Genomic DNA, 26,310 nt, shown 5'->3' on the forward strand with positions numbered 1-26,310 from the left:
TTTAGTTATTTATTGTATACAATCTTTATTTATCAATAAAAACTAAAACACTTGAAAGTGTATCACTTTTGGGTGTTTAGATTGTATAAAGTTCAAAGTTCCTAAATAAGATATTATTTATGTTAAATATAATTAAGTTAACTGTAAATTAATGTAATATATTTAATATTATGTTGTTATTTATTTATTTATTTTTTTATTGGTTTATAAGTTTTCAGAGATGTTTTAGGGGATTTGGTATTGAACGTTTCTTTTTCTTATTAAATATGTGTGAACAAAAATGTATAAGGATTCTTTACCAAACACACCAACTTTATAAGTTAATGTAGTGATAACATTTCTGAAAATAAATTTGAATTTGTCAATAAACCTACTTAAGATTGACCTTCCCACATTTATAATTTTATCACTACAATGCTAAAACAGTTAAAAATAATTAGAAAACATGTGTAAAAATTGATTTCTAGTAAATTTTATCAAAAATTCAAATATTTTCTGAATTATTATTATAATTTCAATATATTAATCATTGTTTGCCAATGCATATTATATATAAATTTCTATTTTGCATGATTTAGACAAAGATTAAAAACTGTTGCCTAAACTATTATTTTAGAAACAAGTAACAATTGAGGAATTAAATGATGTGTCAATCATCTCACATATCTAAGAATAGATACAATTAGATATTACAATACTGTCTCAGTTGGTCAAAACATTTATCATTCTTTGATTTTAATTTATTTTTGAATTCATATTGAAAAAAAAAAGTTATTGCAAGACTAAAAATTTATTCACAACTATTTATAAATTTTAGGCAGTTTTTTATTTGATTCTGAGCTGATGAATATATTGATTTTACAAAGTGTATTTCCCTTTGTGTGTATTTGTTCACGATTAGTAGTCAATGAAATGCTTCAATTTTTATTTTTAGAGTGGTTTTTGGATAGTTAATAGAATCTAGCTTTGTAAAGGTCAACATTTAATAATTCTCAATACTTTTTTTTTTGTAATTGGAAAAAAAACAAAAATAGCCAAGTCCAATTTTCAACAAAATTGATTTGATTTTTTTTTAATGTTATTATTAAAAATCAATTAGTCGCATGTACTTTGAATTCAATCAATTGTTTAAAAAATTTTAATTTATTTAAAGTCATGATGATTACATTTTTTTCTAAATTTCGATTAAAAGTAAGAAGTTATCTCCTAGATAGAAATGCTTGAAAATGTAATACAAAGATCCTCACAATTTTTAATTTTTCAGTTAAAGAATATTGAACATCTAGACACAATATTTCTTTATAAAGTTTAAAATTATAATTCTTACAAAATCCTTTAAGTTTTTCAATCTTTAACCACCGTTAAACCAAATTAATTTTTATGAACATTTCAAGTTCAAATTTTAATATTCACCTGCCAAATAATTATTTCTTCTTGAACAATTGATACTTGGTTGCATTTTGAATAAAACATAACTGTTGATCCATACAACACATTTTGAGTTATTTATATACATGAAAAATTTTCATTTTTTTTTTTTTTATATATTATGTCAATAAATTAATTCATACTAAAATCATACATTTTATTATTTTTTTTACACACAATCTATACAATAAAATTAGCATAATAAGTTTAATTGAAGAGAGTAACAACATAACACGAGAGGTTTGATTACAGCAGCCAATAGCCATTCATCGGATGAAATTATTTATACTAGGTATGAATTGATTTTTAAAGAAAATTAATACACTAACGATTATACCTCGGTTATTCGAATTTCTATTCGAACTATAATTACTAATTATCGTATCTGAAAGTTCTATGGTTCTGTCATCGGAACATGAAAACTCGTATCCGGCCGGCCAATTTATCGAATTTATCATAACTATCGCTTTTGGTTTATTATTAGTACATATTATTATGTACGTATTTTACGTGCATCAATTAGTAGATAGTAGATGACCAAAACCCAACGGACTTATCTAAACGACGTCCTTGTGAATCGTGTTTAACTTGCAGGTTAGTTCGGCTCTCTACCGTTAACATAATATCGACTATCGTTATACATACGTGCAAATATATTACGATTGTCAAGTATCTAAAATGTCTAATGTATTTCTGATAATGTATTGTATGTAATTCTAATAAAATATTAATAAGAATAATAAATAATTAATTATAAAAATAATAAATAATTAGTACATGATATTATTAATTTTTTTTATTTTATACTTCCAATATCCGAACTAGGTGCATCCCAATTAGTTCGGATAATCGAGGTTATACTGTATATAATATTCTAAAAGTATAAAAATACATATGATATGATTAATGCAATATTTTTGAAAAAAAAAACTATTTTGACCTACCGCTAAACTAAATATAAAATTAGTTAATTCAAGAAAAAACAATCATGAAATAGAGACTACCTACATAGTTTTTGATATAGGTGTCAGACCATCTCAGCTCAATCTCATTTACATACATGACATATGTAATATGTATGAATTCAAATTTAACGCATCAATACTAGTGACACACTTGACACCTAATTGTCCTAATTAGATTAGGTTAGGACCATTAATGTACAGAAAAGCTATATCCACTTACCCACATTTATTTAGAACAGGTGTGATTTAGTTTTAGATATACTTTTTCAAAATATAAATTTCTATCATCAATAAAATAATTTTAAAATCAAACTTAAATTATGCCATATTTTTTATAAACTATAGACTAAATAAAGTTTTTTTCATAAAAAAAAATTAAAAAAATAGCAACAAAAATTCAAATAATCACTGTCCACTCACCACAAATAACACATATTATTATCTGATGATTAATAGATTTAATAGTAATCAATAGTTATTGTTTATATTTTATTTATAAAAATGTATTTGTAACATTAATAATAATATTGTTTGTTAATACGGAATAAATTCCAATTACATTATAAATAAACAAGGTAGTTACAAGAGTATTCAGGGAAGAAGAGAAAAAATATATAAATATAAATCAAGTTGTGTGTACATTGTACATAATAATATATCGTGTATAACAAAAATAGAAAAAAAAAACACAAAAAATTGAAAATTAATGAATACACGAAGAGAGATCATTAAGTGAGCAGTGAAATAAATCTACATTATTTATGGAATTCCCTATAAGCTATAACTATTTGAGTATTAGAAGGAGAGAATGACATGTATTTGGACGAAATTTTGGTGGATATAAAAGTTGTTTATGTCTATGTCTAGAGTTTAAGGAGTTCATTTTAAAGTATAAACGTTCAACTAGTTCTGGGCAGAGCAATCTATAATATTGTGTAATAGTTTATAAAGGAATTTTAAATTCAGTTGTTTTAATCTTTTTTTCAAGTGGTGATATAGAGAAAAACCTATTTATAATATTATAATATTATAATCAGAATGAGAAACTCTATAGATATGACATTGAATGCTTAAAAATCTTAAAAAATTATTCTGCATTCTTTGTGAAAGATTTTTATTTTGGATTATAGAGTTAGTGTGCCTAATCAAATTTGCATATTCCAGTTGAGAGCGTACTAATGAGAAATATAGCTATTTAAGAACTATCGTGGAAGTCTTTACAAGTGCGCTTTATAAATCCTAGTTTGGCTGATGATTTTTTAATAATATTATTAGTACCTATGCAGTTTGAAATTAGGTTTTGAGTCAAATGTAACACCAAGATCATTAATTTTATTTACTCGCGAGATTTTAATATTTTTTAATTTATTATCAGAAATGATAGGTTCTTTTTTTAAAGAGAAAGAAATAATTGCACATTTTTTTATATTTAGAGACATACCGTTTATATCACACCATTTTTTAAATGAATTCAAATCGTTTTGAAGTAGCATAATATAATTTTGAAAGCGAATTATATTAAATAATCTGAGATCGTCTGCTAGTAATAGAAAATAAGAATGTTTTAATTCATAAGCAATATCATTAATAAAAAGTAAAAATAGTATTTGTTTCTATACAGTTGCATAATTTGTACACAACTTAAATGCAATTTCAATCATATTTTGAGATATCCCTTCTTCATAACAAACATATAACTCTCGTTTATTTGGTTCTTTGAGTAATCTCCTAAAATATTGATAAATTTGTTTACATAATATTAAATAATTATTATCTTAAAGAAAATACTCACCCCATAACCCAGAATTTTATCATGGATGATTTTTTTGGAGAATCTGTGTTTGATGATGAAGGTACTTGAAATAAAACCCCTATCTCATTTATTTTATTTTCATCCTTAAACATTATTTACAATACTTTTAATTTATAATTAATTCATTAATTTTTTTCATAGCATTTATACCTGATTTGAATCATCAAATAAATCTCGTATTACAGTAACAGTTAAATTAAATTTGTCATCAATATTTTTAAATAAGTCTTTGATTTTTAAATCATCTCCATTATATATTGATGGTGAACATAACATAACACCAGTATGACAGTTTATATCAAGATAACGAAACAGCATACATAATTTACCCAAACCAAGTCTAAAAAAATATTTATACATTAAATATTATTAATAATTATTAATCACTTGTTAATTTATAACATTTACTTATTGGGTAATACAGGTAAATTTTTTGTAATATCAGTCATATCTATTGACCGTGAACCATCCTAAAATTAAACATATTTATTAATATTTAAGTATTTACTAAAAAAACCATTTATAATATTACTGAAACGGTATATTCATCATCAGAATTATCAGACCACTCAATTGACGAAGCTTTCATCAAACGTTCAGCTCGACGACCAAACACTGGACCTTGCACATATGTACTATCTTCTGTGCTAGGCGCTCCACTACTCGTTAAACTTGTTTCTGAACATGAATCCAACTGTCTAGAATCTGTTATAATATAATTTTAAATTATTTAATACAATATAATATTTCAATTGAAATATATATAGGATCTAACCATTAAGCAAATGTGAATTTGATGTGATGTCATTTTTATGTTTTAATATAGAAATTATTTCTGGTTTTTTTAATTGCAAACCTAAAACAATTGAATTTATTATTTATTATAAACTAAACAAAGAATTCAAAAAAATAAATTACTTGTTGATTGTTTATTATTTGCAGAAATGCTTAATCCTGCATTTTTTATGTTTTCCATTTGGTATATTTGCATTATATTACCTTCAATCCTACAAAAAAAAAATATAATATTATGTAAATCGATAAAGCTATTAGTGATGTGAATTACACATTATGTTACATTATTAAATTATACGAATGCAAACTTAAATTTTTATTATTTATGATATTTGTAACATAATTATCAAAAATTAAAATATTGCTTGTAAAATGTAATTTAAGTTAAAATGAATAAACTTTTCAATATTTTTTCAAATTATGATAAACTTTCTTGCAATAGTTCAATATTCAAAATATTCTATTTTTATAACTGAACAAAACCAGGGTATTAATATTATAAGGTTAATGAGATCCAAAATAAATAGATGTAAAATGTTTAACAAATAACATTGTACCTCACTTTAAGTTAACACTTAACAGTGCTGGTCAAATTAAATGTCTGATAGAATTATTAGCTTAGAGTATATGATGTAAATACATAAATTTTAACATGTGTCATTTAAATTAAGTAAACAATAATACATAGGTGTTTGTAGGATTTGTTTTAACCATAGCTTAACTAAAGACGAGTTAATGTTATTGTATTATATAATACCAATTTTTCCGCTACTTCATCAACATTCATATTCAAAACATTTTCTAATGTATCTTCAGCTTCTTCCACATATTCAACATTGGGTCCATCAAATGCTTCATTACTGTATTAAAAATAAAAATTAAATAAAACCTTACTATTTATTATAGTTATTTTTTTAAACTTTTTTTTACTTTAAACAACAAGGACCAACTTCAAGGAGTGTTACCAAAAGATTATTTCCACGTCCAACTATTAATAAATACCATTTAGCTTTAGGCAGTGTATACACAGAACCAACAAATGTACTATTTGATCTAACTGATGAAGGATACACTCGTTTAAATATTATTAAACGCTCTAAGTATTCTGATTTAAGCAAATGAAACAATCCATTTTGTAAACAAAACATGTGAATATCCAAATGATCTTCATAATTCAAATGAGATGACAACAAGTATTCCTATAATAAAGTGTTATAATTCAATTAATGCAATTTTAATGGGTTAGTTTAATTACCTTGTAATAAATTGATGAACCAATAATCAAGTATGGTCTTGGTTCTCTGGTGTCTTCATACTAGTTTTAATGAAAAATCATAAAAGTAATTATGTTGTAAATACTAAAATATTTGTATAAAAATACATACTACATAATTGGCTTCAAATTCATTTAATATATCATCAAGTTCCATCTAAATAAATAAAAAAAAAAAATACAAATTGTGTATTTAGATATACAAATAAGGTGTATATTTACTTGAATACTTCTTGGCAAAGGAATATTTTTAGAGGCAGGTAAATATTTTTCAAGCTCGTGAGAATTTTCTATATTATGAAACATATTAATATCATATAACTCTGAGAATATGATTGTAAAGTATTTATCTAATGAACAATGATTATCTTCATTTGAAAAGCAACTAAAATTTTAAAAATTAAAGTATTTTGTACGTAATAAAACAAAATGCATTTAAAGGTATGAGGTAAATAAATTACCTATTTAAATTTTCATAGCAGAAACATAAATTTCTTACTATATTTGAAGCCATCCAATCAGCATAGGTTAAGTTTAATCTAATCAAACAACAGAATATATCTATAAATATATTGTGTTTATTCCTACCATACATTATTTACTTTGAATCTGGTGCAATAAAAATAAACGTTCCTTGTCCTTCAGAGAAAAATATTGAATGAACAAGCTGATCATCACATATCATTGATGTACTATAACATAAAATAATACAAAGAAAATGTATAATTTTTAAATTATTGTTTTACCTTTTAGTCTGGTTTTTGACAATCTGCGGAACAATATGGCTAATAGTTTGAAAAGCTCCTTTAATTTGATTGAATATAGATAATGGGCTAGGATATACATAAATAGCATTTGAATTTTCAGATATCAAGTACATGACAGCCACAGGATATTTAGCAAGTTCTGACACAAATTCATCATTAATAGTCTTCAATGATAAATAACTTGATAACTGTTGATTATTGTGTTTATCAACACCAACTAAGCTAACTGCAACTCTTTGAACAACTAGCATAACCTAATAGTAATATAAATTAGACTCTATAGCCTGTTTATTCAGTATTATGTTTAATAAAATATTACTGTAGTTGGTGGAGTTATGTTTGATAGAATTTGGTCTAAAGTTTTAGCTGTGACAATTTCTCCATTAATAATTTTAAGCCAATCTCCTATATATAATATTATAATAGTACACTTTTTATTCAGATATAACAGATATATACTAAATTACAATAATACCTATTTTTATAGATCTCTGGTTATCAACAGGTGTATTTGGAATAATTGATGCTACCATTATACGCAAACCATCATCAAAAACTGTTGTTGATATGCCCAGTAGCTTTTCAGTCAAAGTAGCTCTTCTCCCGAGATTACTATAAGTATCATTTTCAACTTCAATAGCCACTTCTCTCACCTCACCTTCCTAGAATTAAAAATATGTATTTACTCACATCCGTATTTTACCTAAGATATGAATTTTATACTTGTGTGTCCAAAAAAGTGACTTTATTAGAATTTGCAGTATGTTTAGAACCATCATTTCTATCTCTACCCCTTTTCTTACGCTTCAAAAGCTTCACCAATTTCCCTGCAGTGGTTTTGGTTTTTTTTGGTGTATCATTTGATTCAATTTTATTGTGTTTGGCATATTTTATATGTTTTCGTGGTGAACATTTAACATAAAACAGTTCTCCCTGATCAGTTATTTCATTTTCCCATTCAAAATCCGAACTGAAGAAATAAATAAGTATTATGTAATAAATATTTGACTATGAAAATAATTTTTTCTTACACATTTGAATTGACATCGTTACATTCACATGATGAATGAGTTGAAGAACTATCAGTATCACTTAGGTACGTTTTGAAAGATTTACCAAAAACGTTATTATCATTCATATTTAAAAATTCAACTACTGGAGACTTTAACAGTGGTAAACTAAAAATATAATTAATAATAAAATATAAATTAAATAAACTATAAAAAATATATGAACATGATAAGCAAAAATAATATGACAAATTCAAGAAATCGAGTTGTAATTAGTAGGCAATAGGCATTATAGCCTAGCGGCTAGCGATATTACTACTTAGTAGTTAGTACTTATCATTGATTATAGAATAGACTATAATCAATGATACAACGTAAATCGACATATCGTAATTATCGTATCATCGTGGACAGAGGTTAACTACCATTTCTGCAAGCCGTTGTCACACATTTCTCCAGCTACATTTCTTTGCGTTTTGTGTAATTTACTACGTGCTAAAGTTCGTCCGCACACAACGGCAGTACCTATTCAATCGTCTTATTCGAAGCTATAAAACAATATATTATAACATCGAGTTCGACCATCACCGCGATATGATATTATACATTTTGATTTGTGTGTTTCAAGTTTCTTTCGGTTCGTCTGGCACGCGCAGCGAATATTTATACTTCGCAATGTATGCGAGTGTGTTGCCAACGAGTAAAGGTACGCCAAAATTGTAGATAAAAACAAGTAAAAAAACCGTGTTGCTGCAGTATCTTCGGTAGGTAGGTACCTACCAACACAAATATAATATTATTTGTCATAACACTTAGGGTGAGACTTGAGTACTGCGTTGTTTTGATTTTTAGCCGTGGTTTGCATATACATGATAAAAAAAGTGTTTGAATGTAGTACGTGTCGTCATCATGGGTTTTTTGTATATGGAACGAGTGCATATTATGGGTTGATCAATTCTGGCACTAACTACAATTCGGATAAAAATTATTATCATGATATAAAACCTTAGTATAAAGGTAAAAATATATAAAATAAAAATAAATTTAAAAATTTGCCTGGTAATTCTATTTTGCATATTATTTAACAATTTTTAGTGCTAATTTTAATGTTTTTAAGAGCATATATTATAAGCACCAAAAATACACTTTTTTAGTACTATAGGTAATTTCAGAGTTTTAATCATAGCGATTAATAAATATGCATTTGCCATTATTTCTAAAAAAAGGTATAAAAATAATGTATGTAACATATTACTAAAAAAAAATCTTTTGAATTATCTAATAAATAAAAAAATTTAGATGTGAAACCTGTTTTTAAAACAAACAAAATCTGATGTTTAGAAAATGTTCTTCAATAGTTAATTTAAAAAAAATATTAATTCAAAGTCCAAAAACACTAGTTTTTATAGTGGAAAATACTATAGAGTTTAAGAGTTTAAATATCCCAAAAGTAGGACATAGGTAAAATATATTCTTAACAGCAAATATATATAAATACATTTTTTATTGTCATTTAATTATAACAATTATAACTCTGATAAGTAAACCTTTCATTCAACATAAAAAAGAGCTCAAATTATTTTATTAAATTAAATGCATAAAAAAAAAATTGAATAATTATCTTATTTCCAATACAACTTCTATTACACATACATAAATACTTGTTTTTTAATATTGAAAATGAGTAAAAATTCCACATTTAATTAAACAATCAACAATCAATTACTGTCAATATTTATTTTTTAAATTTAAAGAAATTCAAAGAGCAATATTTTCCATTCTTAAAATAATTTAAATATATCAAAACAATTTAATAAAAATGTCACATCATGAAAATAAATACACTCATTGCTTTGTATAAGACTCATTTATATTAAATTATGCTCATTAATGTATGAAAGCTACAGGTGGAATATTAGCTTTAAGATCTGAAAAGCATGCAGCAGCTTTAGCATAATCCCATCCGTTTTCGTCTAAACACCTGTGCAAAATAATACCATATATAAAAAATACAAAAAACTTAACTACAGGTCTAAACAATTTAGAAAACAATTTTCAAGGTAAGTCTAATATTATATTATTATCAATTTGTAAATATCAGATGAAGATATTTCCCAAACTATGTTCAACATTAACAATACTTCCAATTTTAATATTGTGATTAATAAGATTAAACGGTACTGGTCTGTTATCGCCCCGCCAATTACGAACGCGGCGATTACGAACCATATCAAACACATTATTTTTTATTTATATCTACGACAATTGAAGCTTCATCGCTTTATTTTATTAGTTCAGGTAATTTTACTTAGCAGTATGTCCAGTATGTCTAAAGCTCTGCCCGTATCAGTGTCGAAGTATATATTGCAGTAGTTGAAAATGAATTTAAAAGATTTGTATTCCGAAGTCTCTAATGAAGATTTTACTATTAATTTTCTCCAAACGAAAAATGTTTTATTACAAACTCAAAAGTGCAAAAATGACCATAAAAGGATCTCGATGGCGTTGTCAGAGAAGAACTTGCCGAAAAGAAAAAGGTATAAGAACCAACAATTGGCTAAGTGGTTCAAGATTACCAATACATACAATAGTATACTACATATACTGCTGGGCTTATGAAATGACCTCTGTATCGTATTGTAAACGTGAGTTTGGAATGAGTAAAAGCGCCGTTGTTGACTGGAATAATTATTTACGTGAAGTGTGCGTTTGGAAAATTGAAATTGGTAATAAAGAAATTGGTGGTCCTAATTTAATTGTGGAAATTGACGAAAGCCTATTTGTACGTAGAAAAAACAATGCAGGTCGTATACTTCCTCAACAGTGGGTATTTGGAGGCATTTGCCGAGAAACTAAAGAATGTTTCATTGTGTGTGTACCTGATCGGTCTGAAAAAATTTTACTACCATTAATCTAAAAGTTTATTCGCCCAGGGTCCATAATATTTTTGGACAGCTGGAGATCGTACAATAAAATTCAACAATTAGGTTATCAACATAATCAAGTCAATCACAAGTACAACTTTGTCGACCCCTCTACTGGAGTTCACACCCAAAACGTGGAAAGAATGTGGGGTGCTGCAAAATGGGGCAACAAACGACGTCGCGGAACAGCTCGAAATTTCCTTGACTCATACATGGCAGAGTATATGTGGCGATCAAAACTTACCAATCAGAATGATCCATTTGAACAGATTTTATTGGATATCTTAGCATTTTGGCCTCCATCATGATATAGTAATTATTGTAATTTTATTTTATTTTATCTATATATTTTTAAATTTTATTAAATTTTAGATTTATTTTATATATTACATATTTTTTTTAATGATATAATTTTGGAAATAATTAATGAATTAACGAATTAAATTGATGATTTTTTTTAAATAAACGATTTTTTCTGATATTTCTATACACTGTATGTACCTATATATATATATATATTTCAATTTCTATTTACGTTTTAAATAGTATAGCTGCGTGCGTAATTGGCGGGGCGATAACATTTTTCATTCCCGTGGCGGGGCGATAACAGACTAGTACCGATTAAACATATGTAATGACTTACTTTTTAGCCCACTGATTATTCATTCCAGACTCATTTGAAAAACTCTTAACCATGGATATATTTTCAGGATTTACATTAACATCGCTGATCACATTTATAGGCATTCCAGTAGATAATTGATTTACAGTCAAGGAGGCAGGAGTTGACGGTGATATTGTGTTAAACATAGGAAAAGTAGCAATTGACTACTGTTGTGAGTCTAGTTGGAAACTTAGAGTAGCAGAAGGTGATATTTGTGAGATATGTGGAACGGATATCTGTATGCCTTTTTGATATGGTAATAGCTGTTGTGCATAGGAACATTCATTGGTAAAGGCTAGTAAGATGAAAATGTGGGTTGCTGAAAAGAAGATAATGGTAGGTAGCTGGGTGTGGGTGAATGTTAACAAGATGCAGTTGCGTATTTAGGTTTTTGTCATGGGGGGGGAGGGGATATGACTCAATATATTATAATATTTTAATTCTTGTAAATTTAATCAATTATTGATATAAAAAAAAAAAAAAATAATAATTTTTAAATAATATGAAGACTATAATTTATTTGTGTGTATACAGCCTATGGGGGGATTTATTCCCTTGACCCCCCCCCCCCGTAAATACGCTACTGTTACAATAAGATGTTAGTATTAAGTCGTAGGAAAATATTTAAGATTTTGTAATATGAAAATCGTTTTTCATTTTGAGTATTTTAAGTTAGTATATAAATATATGAATAAAAACTTTTTTAGGAAATGAATGTATTAAAATAGGCGGGCGACCAACCGATGAATAAACTTGTGACGTCACGCATCAATTTAAAACAGCGATAAAAAACAGAGCAAATTTCAAATAATTAATGAAAAATTGTTTTTATCAAAATTCATAATTATTGTTGTTCCACAATATACCATAATAACATTTTTTCTAATTTTCCTTGGATAGTCCTTTAACAAAAATACAGTGCACTTGTCGGAGAAAAATTATACTACAATTTTTAATTTAAAATAGCAGTTATAATTTAAATAATTTATCTAAGATATCTAACTTTTTGATTAACAAATAAAAAAGGTTTTCATTCATAAATAATATGAACTAATAAGTAAACGTACAAATTTGTTTGAAAATTTAAACCATTTGTATACAGTTTCACACAAAATGCGTTAATCTAATCACTTTCTTGTTCATCATTAGATTTCTAAATTATAGGAAATGAATATTATAATGAATATGATGATCAAAATTCAAGGCCTAGCACTAGTCGAGGAGGTGGTGGGTATTCAGATCATTATGGTTGTACTAAAAAGGTGACATTCAAAGCAAATAACTGCAGAGGTAATCATTTTCGTAAAAGTTGGGATAATAAAACTGAACTGGTTCGTGATCATTTGGATAGTGAATTTTTTAATCGATGTAGATCACCTAAAAATAATACTGGCCGACGGTAAATATTTTGAATTTTGAATTATTATTGCTTTTAAATTCAATATAGCCATAAATATGTAATCCAATAGGTTTTTCCTAATAGAAATCATAATCGCAATGGTCATGGTAACATGATAACTTCAGAAACTCATGGTCTTTAAAAGAAAGTAGTACTGGATGGTACTCAGTATATTATGTAAGTTTCAATTTTTAATTTATGAATTTTACATATTTGAATTATTATTGTTTTTATTTTTAAGGTACCCAATGTTGAAGATAGTGATGAAGTCTTACAAATAATCCAAAATTATATCGCACCTGTTGAATTTTATCCATATAATGTATGCTATTTATATGCTATTAATATCCTAATAGAAAGTATTAAAATTATCAATATTTTGATAATGCATTAAGATTTCTTGTTGATGATTATAAAGTTGCTAAAGCATTGCACAACACTAGTTATAAGATAACACTAAGAGATGATCGAAAAGTAAGTTGAAATGATTCAGTTTTAGGGTTTTAAAAATGGATTTTAACAAAAATATTTGTATTTAGTTAATTATAAAAGTGTTATTGTATTCACCTCCACGTGGTGCAATATCATTTACACTAGTATCCAGTAAAATAAGGGAAAAAATGATAGAAGCTATGGCAACCCATTACAATCCCAGTACCAAAAGTTTGGATTTGTCACGTTTTTATGCTTGTCCATGTACATAATGAATTATTTTATATTAATTTAATTACAGTTTAAAAATATATTTATTTTTATTATAGTATTTACCAATAATCAACTGTTTGTACCATTAAATCGACCAGCAGTTCTTTTGGTAGCACTCAATATGGCTGCTCAACATACTAAACACGATTTGTATGGTTTGAGTTTTGAAAATAATCATATTTATTTAGGTGAAGGACTTATATGGATATGTAGATTGTTTCCTGAACTGTAAGTGTTGGATTTGGCTGAGAACGAAGTAATGTGTTCTATATTTTTCATTTTTTTTTTTAAACAAAATAATTACTAAACAATTTTTATTACAGTTTTCTGATTTAAAAGAACTAAGGTGTCTCTCTGGTTATAGTGGTTATACTATTGAAGTGTTGAACTTATCAAGAAATCCTGTGTGCGATATCAAAGACAAAGAGCATTACAAGCAGGATATTTATACTATATCTGTTTTAGAGATATACAACAATGTTTTCCTATGCTAACTAAGTTGGTAAGTGTTATCTGTTTAATTTTATTTCATTTGAATGCTAAATGTTGGCAAAGAATTAGAAGACTGATGTTTTTAGAGTACTAGTTTAACAGTATTTTAATTATTTTTGGTGTATTGTGAGGTAACATGTCTAAAGTAAGTACATCTTACCTGGTTTGAATCTTAAATGTAAAGAGTTGAAATTACTTTGATACATTTAAAAAAATGCATTTGATCTATGGTTGTTTGATAGAACTTGAACCTTGTACATATTTTTGACATATTAAAGCATGTATTTGTGTATTTTTAATAGGTGTTACATCAGCAAATAAATAAATTATTCGATGTTTTTTTTTTTTATGCATTTAATTAAACAAAATAATTTGATCTCATAACTTTTGTTGAATATAAAGTTTATTTATAAGAATAATACATATTATAATTGAAAAGCAATAAAAAATGTATTTATATATATATCTGTCAATCAGTACACTTAATTCAAAGTAATTTATGCTCTACATTTGAGTTAAAAGAAGTATTTAGATTTTTGATTTATTACCTTACCATCAAGAATGAATTTAGTACTTAACAAGAGAAATTTTTTTATTTTAAATCCTCTATATATTTATTAAGTTGTTATATTTAGGATGTAGGGTAATGTTGTTTAATTGTTTTCAGGATAACTCAGAACTACCGTCTCGGTACAGTACGATAAGATCCAAGTTCAAAATGCCAATTAACTTGGGTAATTGTTACCCAGTACCAGGAGGTCATAATTCTGAACTGCCAAATCCTGTGATGACCTTAGTTGAATCTTTTCTCACTCTTTATTATGAACTATATGATAATCAAGTGTCTAGACAAATGGTTTCAAAAGCTTACCATGAAAATGCTACATTTACATTATCCAATGGTTTTCTATTTAAACAGTAGGTATATTATTTATGGGTAATAAAAATATCTATTTAAGTATTTCTGTTAAATAATTTAAATTTTATTTAAATTTAGTATTAAAGGAAATTTATCACAATACTTACATGAAAGTAGAAATTTCTTAAAATCTAACAGACACAAACAAGGAAGACGTCATTTTTTACACAAAGGCAAAGAAAACATAATTAACTGTTTAGACGAATTACCTAAAACCAAGCATGATCTTGACTCATTCATAGTTGATGTTCCTTTGGCAACTGTGAGTATCTTGCTATTAAAATTATTTTTAATAATATAAGTTAGTAGGGTGGTACTTCTCAATATCTTTCAACTCGGTAATTTCTTATTACTTTAAACTGTTATAAAAATTACCTATTGTATAAACGTTTATATATAGGTTGTAATTACACTTTTTAATGATAAAAAGATAAATAAAAATATTTGTAATTTAAGCAATATTAATGAATAATTTTGTTTTAATTTTTTTCCAGACTGCAATGGTTCAGATTGTACTCAATGGTGTGTTTTCTGAAGACAAATTACAAGCATGTATTCCGATCATTCTGTAGAACATTCTGTATAGTGCCAGTTGGAAGTGGTTGGAGTATAATTAGCGATATGTTTTTTATAACAATAGTCACTGAAGAATTATTATTAGTAATTTAATTTATGTTTTGAATTTAACCATAGTAGGTGAATGTTTTATCATGAACCACTTTAAAAAAAAAATGTTCTTGCATGATTTCAATTAAAAATAACAATGTTTTAAAAAATATATATTTTTAATAACTTAATATGACATGGTGGTTGGCCTCAGTTACTAACATGTTCTGAGATCAAACATTGGTCGGTGTTGCTCCTAGATGGATGACCATCTGGGTTTTTAGTGACAAATTATCACCACATATATACATGTTCTAAATACAGAATCTTCCTTCACAGTAAAAATAAAAATAAAATATATTGTAACTTTTGAACAACATGCATTAAACACATATTCTAAAGCAAAATATTTTTAGAAGATTTTCATAAAATATTAGATATTTAATATGTTGAGTGGTTGGTGATAAAGAATCATACTGTATGCTATAGCTATAATATAAATATTTTAAATTTCAGGAATCTTCTAAACGATTCCATGTTTTCAAACCAAAGTCATCAGAAATAAATAATTCCAATTACAACAGTAACCAAAATGTAACAATGTTTATGGAGGATACTGATGAAATAGCTGGCATGGAATTATCTTTGTCATCTTGACATAGGTAGGTATCTAAGGAGTGCCGAACGGTATATTTCAATATTGTGTTCGAATGAAAACAGCGAGTATGTTAATAGTAAATATTAAGTTAATCAAATTTTTAATAATTCATAGTTTTCCGAGCACTTTACCATTAAACCCTTCAATATAATCGTTAATTTGTCAATTTATATGGTATACTCACGAGAATTGAAATAGTGAAATCTGTCGTTAGTGTTACGTTTTCGGGATCTACCAGTCATCAATACTTTTGGCATGTGTGCAGTCGAAAACAGACGTCAAAACTAAGACTGTAGGATAAAATGTGTATACAAATTAGAAAACTTATTATTCATCTAAAAAACGTCTGAAGAAAACAAGAATTAAAACACTGAGGGGTGCACACATAGTAGTTAATATTAGAATGGATAGGACCACACTACCATAGAATAATATCATTGATTATAGAATAGATCAATGGTACTTATACAGTTACACCTTACACCTAGGATAAACGTTCTTATCAATTCTTGATGACTATCATCAAAATTTACAATTTCTTGATAATGGAAGAAAAATAATCTTACTTCTTAATTCATAATCCGTAGATAATATGTTTCACGGATTAATATTTAATATTAGATTCCTAAATCACGATCTTAAATTAAAGAAGTACTGTAAGCCTGTAAGGGGTATAAATAATAAATAATAATTAATCGTTTATAAATAAAATTCCATTATGTAGTATGTACTATGTACTGCAATTATGTGCCTACTATAATTTGTTCGCCAATATTTACTATTTAGGTAAGTATTCTATAATTTTTTTCATCTAAAAATATCTTTTATAAATTTAGATTAATTTTAAACTATTAACTAGATATTCATTTATTAAATCTGCATTTTTTATATTACTAATTGCTATATGCATTTAATCTACAAAAATTAGTTCAACCCACCGAATTAAGAAATTACTTATTAAATAAATAATAATAATAATGATAATATTTATTGATTTAAATGTATTCTGATTTAAAATACGTTTAGACCGTTTAGTGACAATAAATTTAAAAATATTAGAGTAAAAACAACAAATCGATGTTATACATATAATAGTAAATAATAGTGACCTACCAAATAACACGTTTTTCAAGTACTTATAAAAAAAATATATATTACAATAATAATAATTTAATGTGTGGATAAAAATTAAAAATTAAATTTTGATTTGTATTTTAAAATGTTGTTTTATGTTAAAACTTGAAACCTAATATAACGCATACTTCCATTTGTATAAAGGCACTGAATTTTTATTAGTCCCGGTCATCAAATGTCCTGAAATCGGCACTGATAATTTAAATATAAGAGTAAACCAAAAAAATGAGTAATAGTCAATAATAAATGTATCAGATTTTAATTGTAACAAAAATTCATTAAAAGATAAGCACGCAGATTAAGATAATATAAACATAAATATAATTCACTGTATTTTGACCTTTGTACTTTTAAATTATTTAAATAATAGATTTTTTTTTGTGAAAAAGATAAATTAATACACTTGTTTATGTTTATTCATAAATTATCTTTAGTACACTAATCCTGGATATTATTTAAATATACCTATACGTATAGACTTTCTATATCTTTTAAATTCTTTATTTCCTTGAACGTTTTTGCGTCAATAGCGAATATTAATATATTATTTTAATAATTAAATGGACAATTATTTTTGATAAATCATTTATAAAAATCAAAAATATAGTAATGACGTCGAAGCGATAAATGATCCACCTGTTGAACCTCACATCAATGTCCGATTAAAATACATTTTTTAATGATAGACTAGGTATGGATTTATAATTTCATAATAATTTATCTTTAAAATTAAATTTTTCAAATGATTTTTTCTATATTGATGTATTTAGTATCGCTTAATGCTCCATTTCTGTTTGAATTTACTATTTTTTGTTCTAACAAAATAAAAATTGAATATCTACGACAATACCGGGAGATGAGGCTTTGTAGTTTGTATACTAAAATAAAAAATAACACCATTTGTAGTGGGATACAGAGATATAAAAGAAACAAAAGCTAGTATAAAAATTAATTTTGGCGGTACATTAATAAATATTACGACGTTGAAATGCACATCTAAAGATGTCAAACGTTGAAACGTTCAAACGTATAATCATTAATCAGTCGATATGTTAAGGTTAAAAATCCTTTTTTACTTACAGGGATCTCAATGGCCACTGCCGTCTGTCATAGTAATTTATGTTTATCAGAAATAATTGAACTTGAGTGGTTCTGGTTACCAGATCTGGTAAATTTAATTTTTTGATGGACAAGACGAGGCAAATTCACAATTACAATTTAAACAGGTTCAATTTATATCAAAATGTTGATGATCTTTTTACAAAACGGCAAATAATGGGCAACCATAACTATGTGATCAAGTTAGGTAAATCTCTTTTTCGCGGAAAGCATAAATACTATATAGGTCTTATAATGCGCGTAGACTGAAAAACTACAGACAACATTGGAGACAGAGATAACAATATTGAAATTGAAGATGAGGTAAATGAAACCTATGAAAATGTAGATCCCAATATGTTATGTTTGTAAAAAACACAATTACTTATACACCGTGTCACCGTAGGTAGTCAATTAAATAATATAGGTACCTATGTAATTTAACTAGATTAGTATAAATTTCATTTGTTTTATGTTCATTACTATTATTTTCGTTGGTTTTTAATGGATTCTTTATCACACGTAGATTTTTGTACAAACTACAAAGAGAACGCATCGATGAATTTAAACTCGAAAATATTTTATAAAAATCAATATTTATTATATCAGTCATCAATGCATCTACAAAAAAATATTATACGAATTTATACCTATACTCATATATCTACTGTGATGTGTTCACATTTTGGCCATTTTGCTGTGATCATCCTTTCGAAATACAGGAACAAATGATACCCCATCTTAATACCTACCTTATATGTATAATGTAGATATTAAAATATCTTATTTACTTGTTTATCTAAGTATTTATATTAATAAAAGACAATGTTTGTGTGTGTGTGTGTAGTCTAAGCGTTGTATACACTCTACAGCAAAGTTTATCATGCATTCATGTTAATGATTCTGAAATTTGATACATTGGTTATTGCAGGTAATCCAACGCCAGCGGATGTGCACCTTGATGCTAATTAGAATTTTGCTTACATAGATTTATATTGGCTTTTTTATTATTATTATTACACGTTATATAAAAACTGTGCCCTAGGGCCTAGAGTACAATAAGAATATTTGCTACAGAGTGAAGAATATGAAAAAAAAATATGAAGAAAGAAGCCACCCAGTAATGACAGAATTTGTTGATTATTTTTATTTTTTTTTTTTACATTAATTAGCATATCTCTACACTATTTTTTTTTTAGCCGTCTTGGAAAATCACCAGGTATTGAAAGAAATGATAGGCTAACTATAAGGAGATTTGGATGTAAGTAGAGTCTGGTATGATATCTTTTGAAGTAAATAATGACATCTTCGTGCGGATGGTTTTAATTTTTAAATCCGTATTGAGAGATAGATTAGTAATATGTAATATGGGGCATTAGTTATGATTCGTAGGGTTTTATCTTGTTCAGTTTGGATTTTGTTTAGATTCGATTTGTTTGCGTTACCCCAGAGTTGGAGACCGTAAGTCTATATAAGTTGTATTAGCTTTTGAAAAATAAATTGGTTATGAATACATTTTATGCATATTTTATTCAAAGTAAACACAGATATTTAAATTATTATTTATGGTAAAGAATAGACCTATTTAAATTTTCAAATTTCAATTCTAGTTATTCAAGTTACAAACACAACTTACAAGTAAAACATTGGTTGATTAGAAAGTACTGTTTTTGGTCATCACAAAAATATCTTATTTTTATTATTATTTTAAAATAGTTTCCTAGGATATTGATAATTGTGGTGCTATAGCAAAATTGCAAAACTATTTATGAACAAAGTTCGTAATACCAGTATGCAACATAAACAGAAATTGTAAGTTTACCTATGATTTATTTAATGATTCATTGACTATAATATATATTAGTATTATATACATCATTAGTCATAACACAATATTTACACTAAATCATTGTATAATAATTTTTAACTGTTTCAATAATGGAAAAAATAAATAACCGAAAACGCAAAAAAAAAACTGTAAAGGTTAATTTGAGCGTTAAAATAATCGCGTCAAACTATTATAATATAACAGAAGTCAGTAACCACTGTTGATTTTTCGACTTAAGAAAACAATTATAATTTTTTCGTTGTTAATTTTATTCTACTACTCCATTTATTACTATTGACTATATATACGTACCTATAAAATAAGTATATGACAGTTTAGGTATATTGGTTAATGATTAACCGTTAATCACTACCTTTATATGTAAATGTCATCGTATATTCACCTTTCAAGTGTGATATACCTCTATCGAAAGAAAAGAGTACGACAGAATAGTGTGGTTACTCAAACAAATTATACAATCATTGGTCGGAAACACAATTTATTAAAAAGAAAAAAAACACTATTTACAAAAATATTCCTGTAGTTCTTCCATATCTCGTCGAACACTTCGACGACCACGGACCGACCAGGATTCCCCGGACTGACCCGGAGTCCCCTGCACTGTTGTTTGACGGCGTTATATATTACACAATTTTTGTTGCATCAGCACATTTGCTTCATAGGCCTAACCTACTTTAATAAAAATATCTTTCTTGCTAAAATTTAATCCTTCCTGTATTATTAAAAAAAAAAACAAAACGAATAACATTGACGAGTATTTACATTATACAGCAATGTTATTACTTATTAATTTAAAATAAAATTGTATTTGTTGATAATCGCATGTACACATTTATGCAAGAACTACAAAAACGTTTTTTATTTAATACCTACATAAAATTTAAAAAATTTAAATAATTTCATTTTTTTCGTACATCGTACTTGTACTAGTTATTACTTATTATACCTACAAATAGATTTTAGAACCAATCTAAACACAAAATAATAATTTTATAAGGTTTATATAATTATATGCATTGGTTTTTTTTTATATTCGTCGTCATTTTAAATACTTTGTTGACAATGTTCAAGAATCATAAGTATAGGTATGTGATATAAATGTATATAATTTAAGCATATTAGAATAGAATTAACTTGTAAAAAAGTTTAAAAATAATCAATACAAAGGATTTTCGCAGGTTTTTTTTTACTATATTTCACATTGTCAACATTTTTACAAATGCGCGTTGGCCTTATTTAATAACAATACATCAAATAAAAACTAATAAAATTAAATAATAAAACGTTTAATTGTGTAAGTCAATACTATTTTCAATAATTATCCTAATATATTAAATAGGTATCGCAATCATAAGTTCAGACATTATAAATTATATTATTTTTTTGCGCAGCAAAACAAAAAATGGACAAATTGTTTAGTCCTTTTCCACAACGTACGGCGTTTTTTAAGTTCGGCCGTTGTTACCGCGGGCTGTTCCAGCATTGCATTTATTATTACAGGATCTAAACAAATGTGCACACAGGCCTACAGTATGGTTCCATTTTCAATCTCGGCCAAAACTTGTAACGGAATGCACTTTAATTCGGCCGCTTCGGTCACATCAAACGCCATATGAATGTTTGGCATTGAACTCCATAATTTTCTCGATGGACCGATGAAGTCGCTCATTGCCACGTCCGGTTTTCGGATCTCTAATGCATCACCAGCACCAGATGTCACTGCAATATTAGGAATTAATCTATATTGCCTTATGATCGACCTGGAAGAATTGTGGCATTCTTTTTCGGACTGACCATTTGCAAGTGGTTTGGCTGAAACCAACAGAATCACCAAGCTAGCAGCAGCAGACAGCGATCGAATTTCGACGTCAGACATAATATATTCTGTATGAGATCTTATAGTATAGTATACGTTAATATATGTTTACGATAAACGTACGCTTAATAATTTTTGAAGAGAATTTGTTAATTAACGTAGGTAGGTTTTATTCGTAATAACAAACTGTGTCACAGTCCACAGAAACGAATATCATGTATTTCAACACATCAACACTATACAGTAAACATATAGTTTTCAATAGCAACAATATATATTAGTTTTTGTATCGGAAATACATTTTAATTCAAATAATGAAAAATAATGATGAATTTTACTTTTAAAATAGTTCTGATTGGTTACGCCCTGCTGAAATAATGTTTAAAATGAAATCTTAAATAGTATTTTAATTTTAATTTTGACATTTATCAATATTGGTATATACCTACTGTTAATTATTGATTATGTTTTAGTTTTTAAATTAATTATTTAAACTTATATTGATACAATAATTCGGTACATGCGATCTATGGAAATAATTGAAAGCAGGATTATGTACCTACATTTACGTATATCTTTTTTTATATGGTCTGGTGAAATTTCAAAATAACATACTTGAAATCTCACATGCCCAAAAAAAAACCTGAAATGACGCCCCTGAATTATATTAATCCTAAATATTCATAAATAAACCGTTATTTGTTATTTTTTTTTTTTTAACGTTTAACTAAAAATAGTTATCCAAGTTGTAGATAATACGAAGAAATCGTACAACGAGCAGCTCATAAAGGTCAAAACAAAAAAAATCATAAATATTATATCATTCTTAATCGTGTTTGTGCAAATATACGAGAAGGCTCGTATGATATAGCTATATTTGGTAAAAGTTCCAAAATGTATTTCAGGTTAAGTAATACATATTGTAAGATATATTTTTAATTTATTAAACTTTTTTTAAACATTCTATTACTGTATACCTAAACCGAGTCAATGAAATTAGAATAAGTTTATTGTTTAAATTACTCTCCTTGTTATATACTACCTTAATCACTATTATACTTAAATCAAATTCTATTAATCAATAAAAAGAACAATTTTTTTTGTGAGTTTATTTTTTGATAATCGATAAGAATGATAACATAAGATTTATATTTTATTCAAGTATAATTATCATTTACGATATACCTAAGATATACACATATCACGAGATTTACAACGTTTTAGTTTAATTGCCTATTTAAGACGTCGTGCAAAAAAAAAAAAAAAAGAAAAAAAAAAAAAAAACCCAAAGAGAAAAAGACCACTGGGTAGACCAAGGCTACGCTGGGAAGATGGAATAAAAAAAGATTTCCTAAGTGCTGGCGAAGCGGAATATGATCACAGGGACTGGAAGGAAGTAGCGGAGAATAGAGAAGAGTGGGAAAGGATTTGTTCTATGGCAAGATGGTCTCAAAGGCCTTAAAAAAAAAAAAAAAAAAAAAAAAAATTTAAGTCGTCGTGCAGTAACCCTATTTTTTTTTTAATCTGTCCAACTTATAACTGTATAAACATAATACGTATTATGTTAATTAATATTAATAATAAAACCGCATGATCACACTTAATTATTGATCAACTTTTTGAGCATATTATCGCAGGTCTGTTTGTATTACATCTTACAATTTTATAAGTAGGTACCTATAACTTATAATACACAAAAATTAAACGTATAAATGTTTAAATCTGTATGTAATACAAATAGAGAAATCGCCTGGACTATTAATTTTATTAATCTTGCTCTGAAGGCAGTGACGTATCCATAGACGTAACTAGAGCCATTAAATTGAGTGGGCTTAAGCTCATAATTAATATGTTAACACTGGGAAGGGGTTATAACACTGCTACCCTCACTCTTAATAAACAAGAAAATATATTAAAATTATGAATATCAAAATGTTCAATAAAGAAATACAATTTAAAATATCTATTAGTAAAGTATATTTATTATAAAATAGTATATTTTTATTATATATATATATTTTTACATACATTGTTTATTTGATTCGTCACCAGGAGAACAAACAAATCATGTTTAAATGCTATAAAAATAACTGAGCCACTTGTACGTCAATGATGGCGTCGTTGATCTAAATATGTCGTTTGACTAAATAAGCTCTTCGAAAGCTAAACCCTCCGAAGCCAACTGTAGTAGGAGGTGTAAGTGCAATTAGAGAGTTAGATTAGAAGGCGACATCTCTCTTTTAATGGTTATTTAATACGTTTAATGTAAAATTAATCGATTTTAATCAACAGATAATTAAATTCCACGGTTCGATCTCCGCCTGATGACAACATTTTTTTTTTTTTATTATTAATTAACAATATTATTATCATGATAAATAATTATTATAAAAAAAAAATATACCTACCTCTTATTTTAGTATTTAAGTTAATTAAACAAACAGTACTTTTTTATAATACTTGTACCGCTGTCTTAACGTACCTGGTTGTTCTTAATTATTATATGGAGATTGAAGTTTGAAGTTTTTAATTGTTATCCAGAGTAAGATCATACCAAACGAATAGTTTAATAGTTGATTATAAGTTTAGACAAAGTAAGTGGAATAGCATACTACAGTTACCATGCACAGGAATAGATATTCCGAAAAAAATGTTAGTCTATAACAGTAAATACTTTAAACTAAACTAACTCGTAAGAAACTTGATTATAGTATATTGTATATATACATTTTTTGAATAATGTTCTGTTTCAGAATATTAAATTAAAAATATGTAAATAGTAATTTAACAAAGTAAAAACTTAAAAAATGATATAGAAAAATAAATATAATTTAAAAAAAAATGTTTGAGTTAATTATGACTTAAAATAACGTGAAGAAATTTCAAAAATGTTCAAACTTTTTGAAAAAATAAATGTTGAACCTTTACCTGAATCGCCTTTTATGGGTTTACATGTAAGAAATTATTCACACCATTTTATGTCACACAAGTGACAAGACTCAAGTATACAAATAACATGTGTACTGAAAAAGTATAAATATACATATATATATATAATAGATGTTATATTAAGTCTTTAGTATAATAGGTTTTATGAACTGTAAAACAGTTTTACTACCGGCGGAAACTGTCTACTTTTCCTATATGACAGCATTGGTGTATTTATTATTATTTTTTCTACCTGTGACGAAATGTGTCCTTCTTGATATCTACAGTCTTACGCACTGCAGCAGTATAGATTTACATATGTCACGTATACGACTTAAGTACCATTCGTTTCCTATCGTGTCGAATACATAATAATAAATAGTCCATTTAAATAACATACATTTTTACGCAAACAGTAGTTGCATTTTTTTTTTTGGCAGATTATTTTTTATAATTATTAAATATGCTAAACATAATGACTTTAAACACTTAACCATAAACACTTTAAATAGAGCAAATGAAAAAAAGAACACATATTATGTAAGCTACAAAAATCATCGTGATAACTTTATAATTTATATTCTTCAGAACAAGGAAAGTACTGGCATATTTCCATTTATAAAATAATTTTACTTAAATCACTGATAATAGTTGTATTACATCTACTATGAATTACTACCTCACAACCTGCATCAATAACTTGTTCTACACCATTATCACAATATTCGATAATTATAATCAATTATTTTTTTTTGTGTCAGTGTGTCACCCATGATTGTGTTCTATTGTGATATAATTAAAGAAAAACGTATTATTTGAATAACTTACTTGTTTTCAAATTTTCAAATCATATTTCACTTTAGGTGGGTTTGAGTGGCTGAAGAGTGAGTTAAGCTCACCCAAGCCACCCCCCTATTTACGTCTATGGATGTATCTATTTGTGGACGCGGCTGCTGTTGAGCATCAGTCATCAATTAATAACGTGATGGTGAACGACGACTTGTGTGCGCCAATCCGGTGGTAACCCCACAGATCGTTCCACGTACACACCACTCTCTTACAACATG

At 26.7% G+C, this 26,310-nt stretch overlaps 3 protein-coding genes and 1 pseudogene across 6 annotated transcripts; 2 read left to right on the forward strand and 2 right to left on the reverse strand.

Moving 5' to 3' along the window:
* Positions 1–2,955: 2,955 nt before the first annotated feature.
* LOC112601250 (protein inturned) lies at positions 2,956–17,154 on the reverse strand. Of its 2 annotated transcripts, XM_025348747.1 has the most exons (20): positions 16,603–17,154; positions 8,073–8,219; positions 7,765–8,011; positions 7,517–7,703; positions 7,361–7,446; positions 7,021–7,295; positions 6,877–6,966; positions 6,736–6,813; positions 6,497–6,659; positions 6,387–6,431; positions 6,257–6,316; positions 5,932–6,200; positions 5,761–5,861; positions 5,125–5,214; positions 4,982–5,062; positions 4,739–4,911; positions 4,615–4,676; positions 4,357–4,546; positions 4,186–4,289; positions 2,956–4,121 (listed from the first exon to the last, which is right to left on the reverse strand). In XM_025348747.1, the coding sequence occupies exons 2-20, from the start codon at positions 8,177–8,179 to the stop codon at positions 4,007–4,009; spliced, it is 2,523 nt and encodes an 840-aa protein (XP_025204532.1). In that variant the 5' UTR covers positions 8,180–8,219; positions 16,603–17,154; the 3' UTR covers positions 2,956–4,006. The 2 variants fall into 2 exon arrangements, with proteins under 2 accessions (XP_025204532.1, XP_025204542.1); XM_025348757.1 differs by lacking the exon at positions 16,603–17,154 and having other exon boundaries at positions 8,073–8,276.
* LOC112601259 lies at positions 8,302–13,371 on the forward strand. 3 transcript variants are annotated; one of them, XR_003115044.1, is made up of 5 exons: positions 10,031–10,111; positions 11,686–11,975; positions 12,804–13,038; positions 13,109–13,215; positions 13,280–13,371. XR_003115044.1 is itself a non-coding variant. In XM_025348767.1 (4 exons), the coding sequence occupies exons 1-3, from the start codon at positions 8,646–8,648 to the stop codon at positions 13,178–13,180; spliced, it is 405 nt and encodes a 134-aa protein (XP_025204552.1). In that variant the 5' UTR covers positions 8,302–8,645; the 3' UTR covers positions 13,181–13,215; positions 13,280–13,371. The 3 variants fall into 3 exon arrangements, 1 of the variants encoding a protein (XP_025204552.1); XM_025348767.1 differs by lacking the exons at positions 10,031–10,111; positions 11,686–11,975 and adding an exon at positions 8,302–8,757 and having other exon boundaries at positions 13,123–13,215; XR_003115043.1 differs by lacking the exons at positions 10,031–10,111; positions 11,686–11,975 and adding an exon at positions 8,309–8,757.
* On the reverse strand, positions 9,867–11,848 carry LOC112601269 (nuclear RNA export factor 1-like). The gene is made up of 2 exons (XM_025348786.1): positions 11,619–11,848; positions 9,867–10,032 (listed from the first exon to the last, which is right to left on the reverse strand). Exons 1-2 carry the CDS (start codon positions 11,783–11,785, stop codon positions 9,939–9,941), a joined length of 261 nt encoding a protein of 86 aa, XP_025204571.1. The 5' UTR covers positions 11,786–11,848; the 3' UTR covers positions 9,867–9,938.
* Positions 13,417–16,588, forward strand: LOC112600191 (annotated as a pseudogene).
* Positions 17,155–26,310: the final 9,156 nt, after the last annotated feature.

Source organism: Melanaphis sacchari, unplaced genomic scaffold (genome assembly GCF_002803265.2).
Source record: "Melanaphis sacchari strain LSU unplaced genomic scaffold, SCAv2.0 Contig0_pilon_pilon, whole genome shotgun sequence".
Taxonomy (NCBI): Eukaryota; Metazoa; Arthropoda; class Insecta; order Hemiptera; family Aphididae; genus Melanaphis; species Melanaphis sacchari.

What these genes read in the sequence shown, in the direction of transcription:
- LOC112601250 (XM_025348747.1), bottom strand. Translation starts at nt 8,179, where the DNA reads ATGAATGATAATAACGTTTTTGGTAAATCTTTCAAAACGTACCTAAGT. An exon ending in CTTTGCCAAGAAGTATTCAA is followed by an intron (nt 6,432 to 6,496) that starts GTAAATATACAC and finishes TTATTTATTTAG; the next exon opens with ATGGAACTTGATGATATATT. An exon ending in TGATGAAGTAGCGGAAAAAT is followed by an intron (nt 5,215 to 5,760) that starts TGGTATTATATA and finishes TTTTTTTTTGTA; the next exon opens with GGATTGAAGGTAATATAATG.
- LOC112601259 (XM_025348767.1), top strand. Translation starts at nt 8,646, where the DNA reads ATGATATTATACATTTTGATTTGTGTGTTTCAAGTTTCTTTCGGTTCG. An exon ending in TGTGTTGCCAACGAGTAAAG is followed by an intron (nt 8,758 to 12,803) that starts GTACGCCAAAAT and finishes TCTAAATTATAG; the next exon opens with GAAATGAATATTATAATGAA. An exon ending in AAAAATAATACTGGCCGACG is followed by an intron (nt 13,039 to 13,122) that starts GTAAATATTTTG and finishes TTTTCCTAATAG; the next exon opens with AAATCATAATCGCAATGGTC.
- LOC112601269 (XM_025348786.1), bottom strand. Translation starts at nt 11,785, where the DNA reads ATGTTTAACACAATATCACCGTCAACTCCTGCCTCCTTGACTGTAAAT. An exon ending in AATAATCAGTGGGCTAAAAA is followed by an intron (nt 10,033 to 11,618) that starts GTAAGTCATTAC and finishes TATTTTGCACAG; the next exon opens with GTGTTTAGACGAAAACGGAT.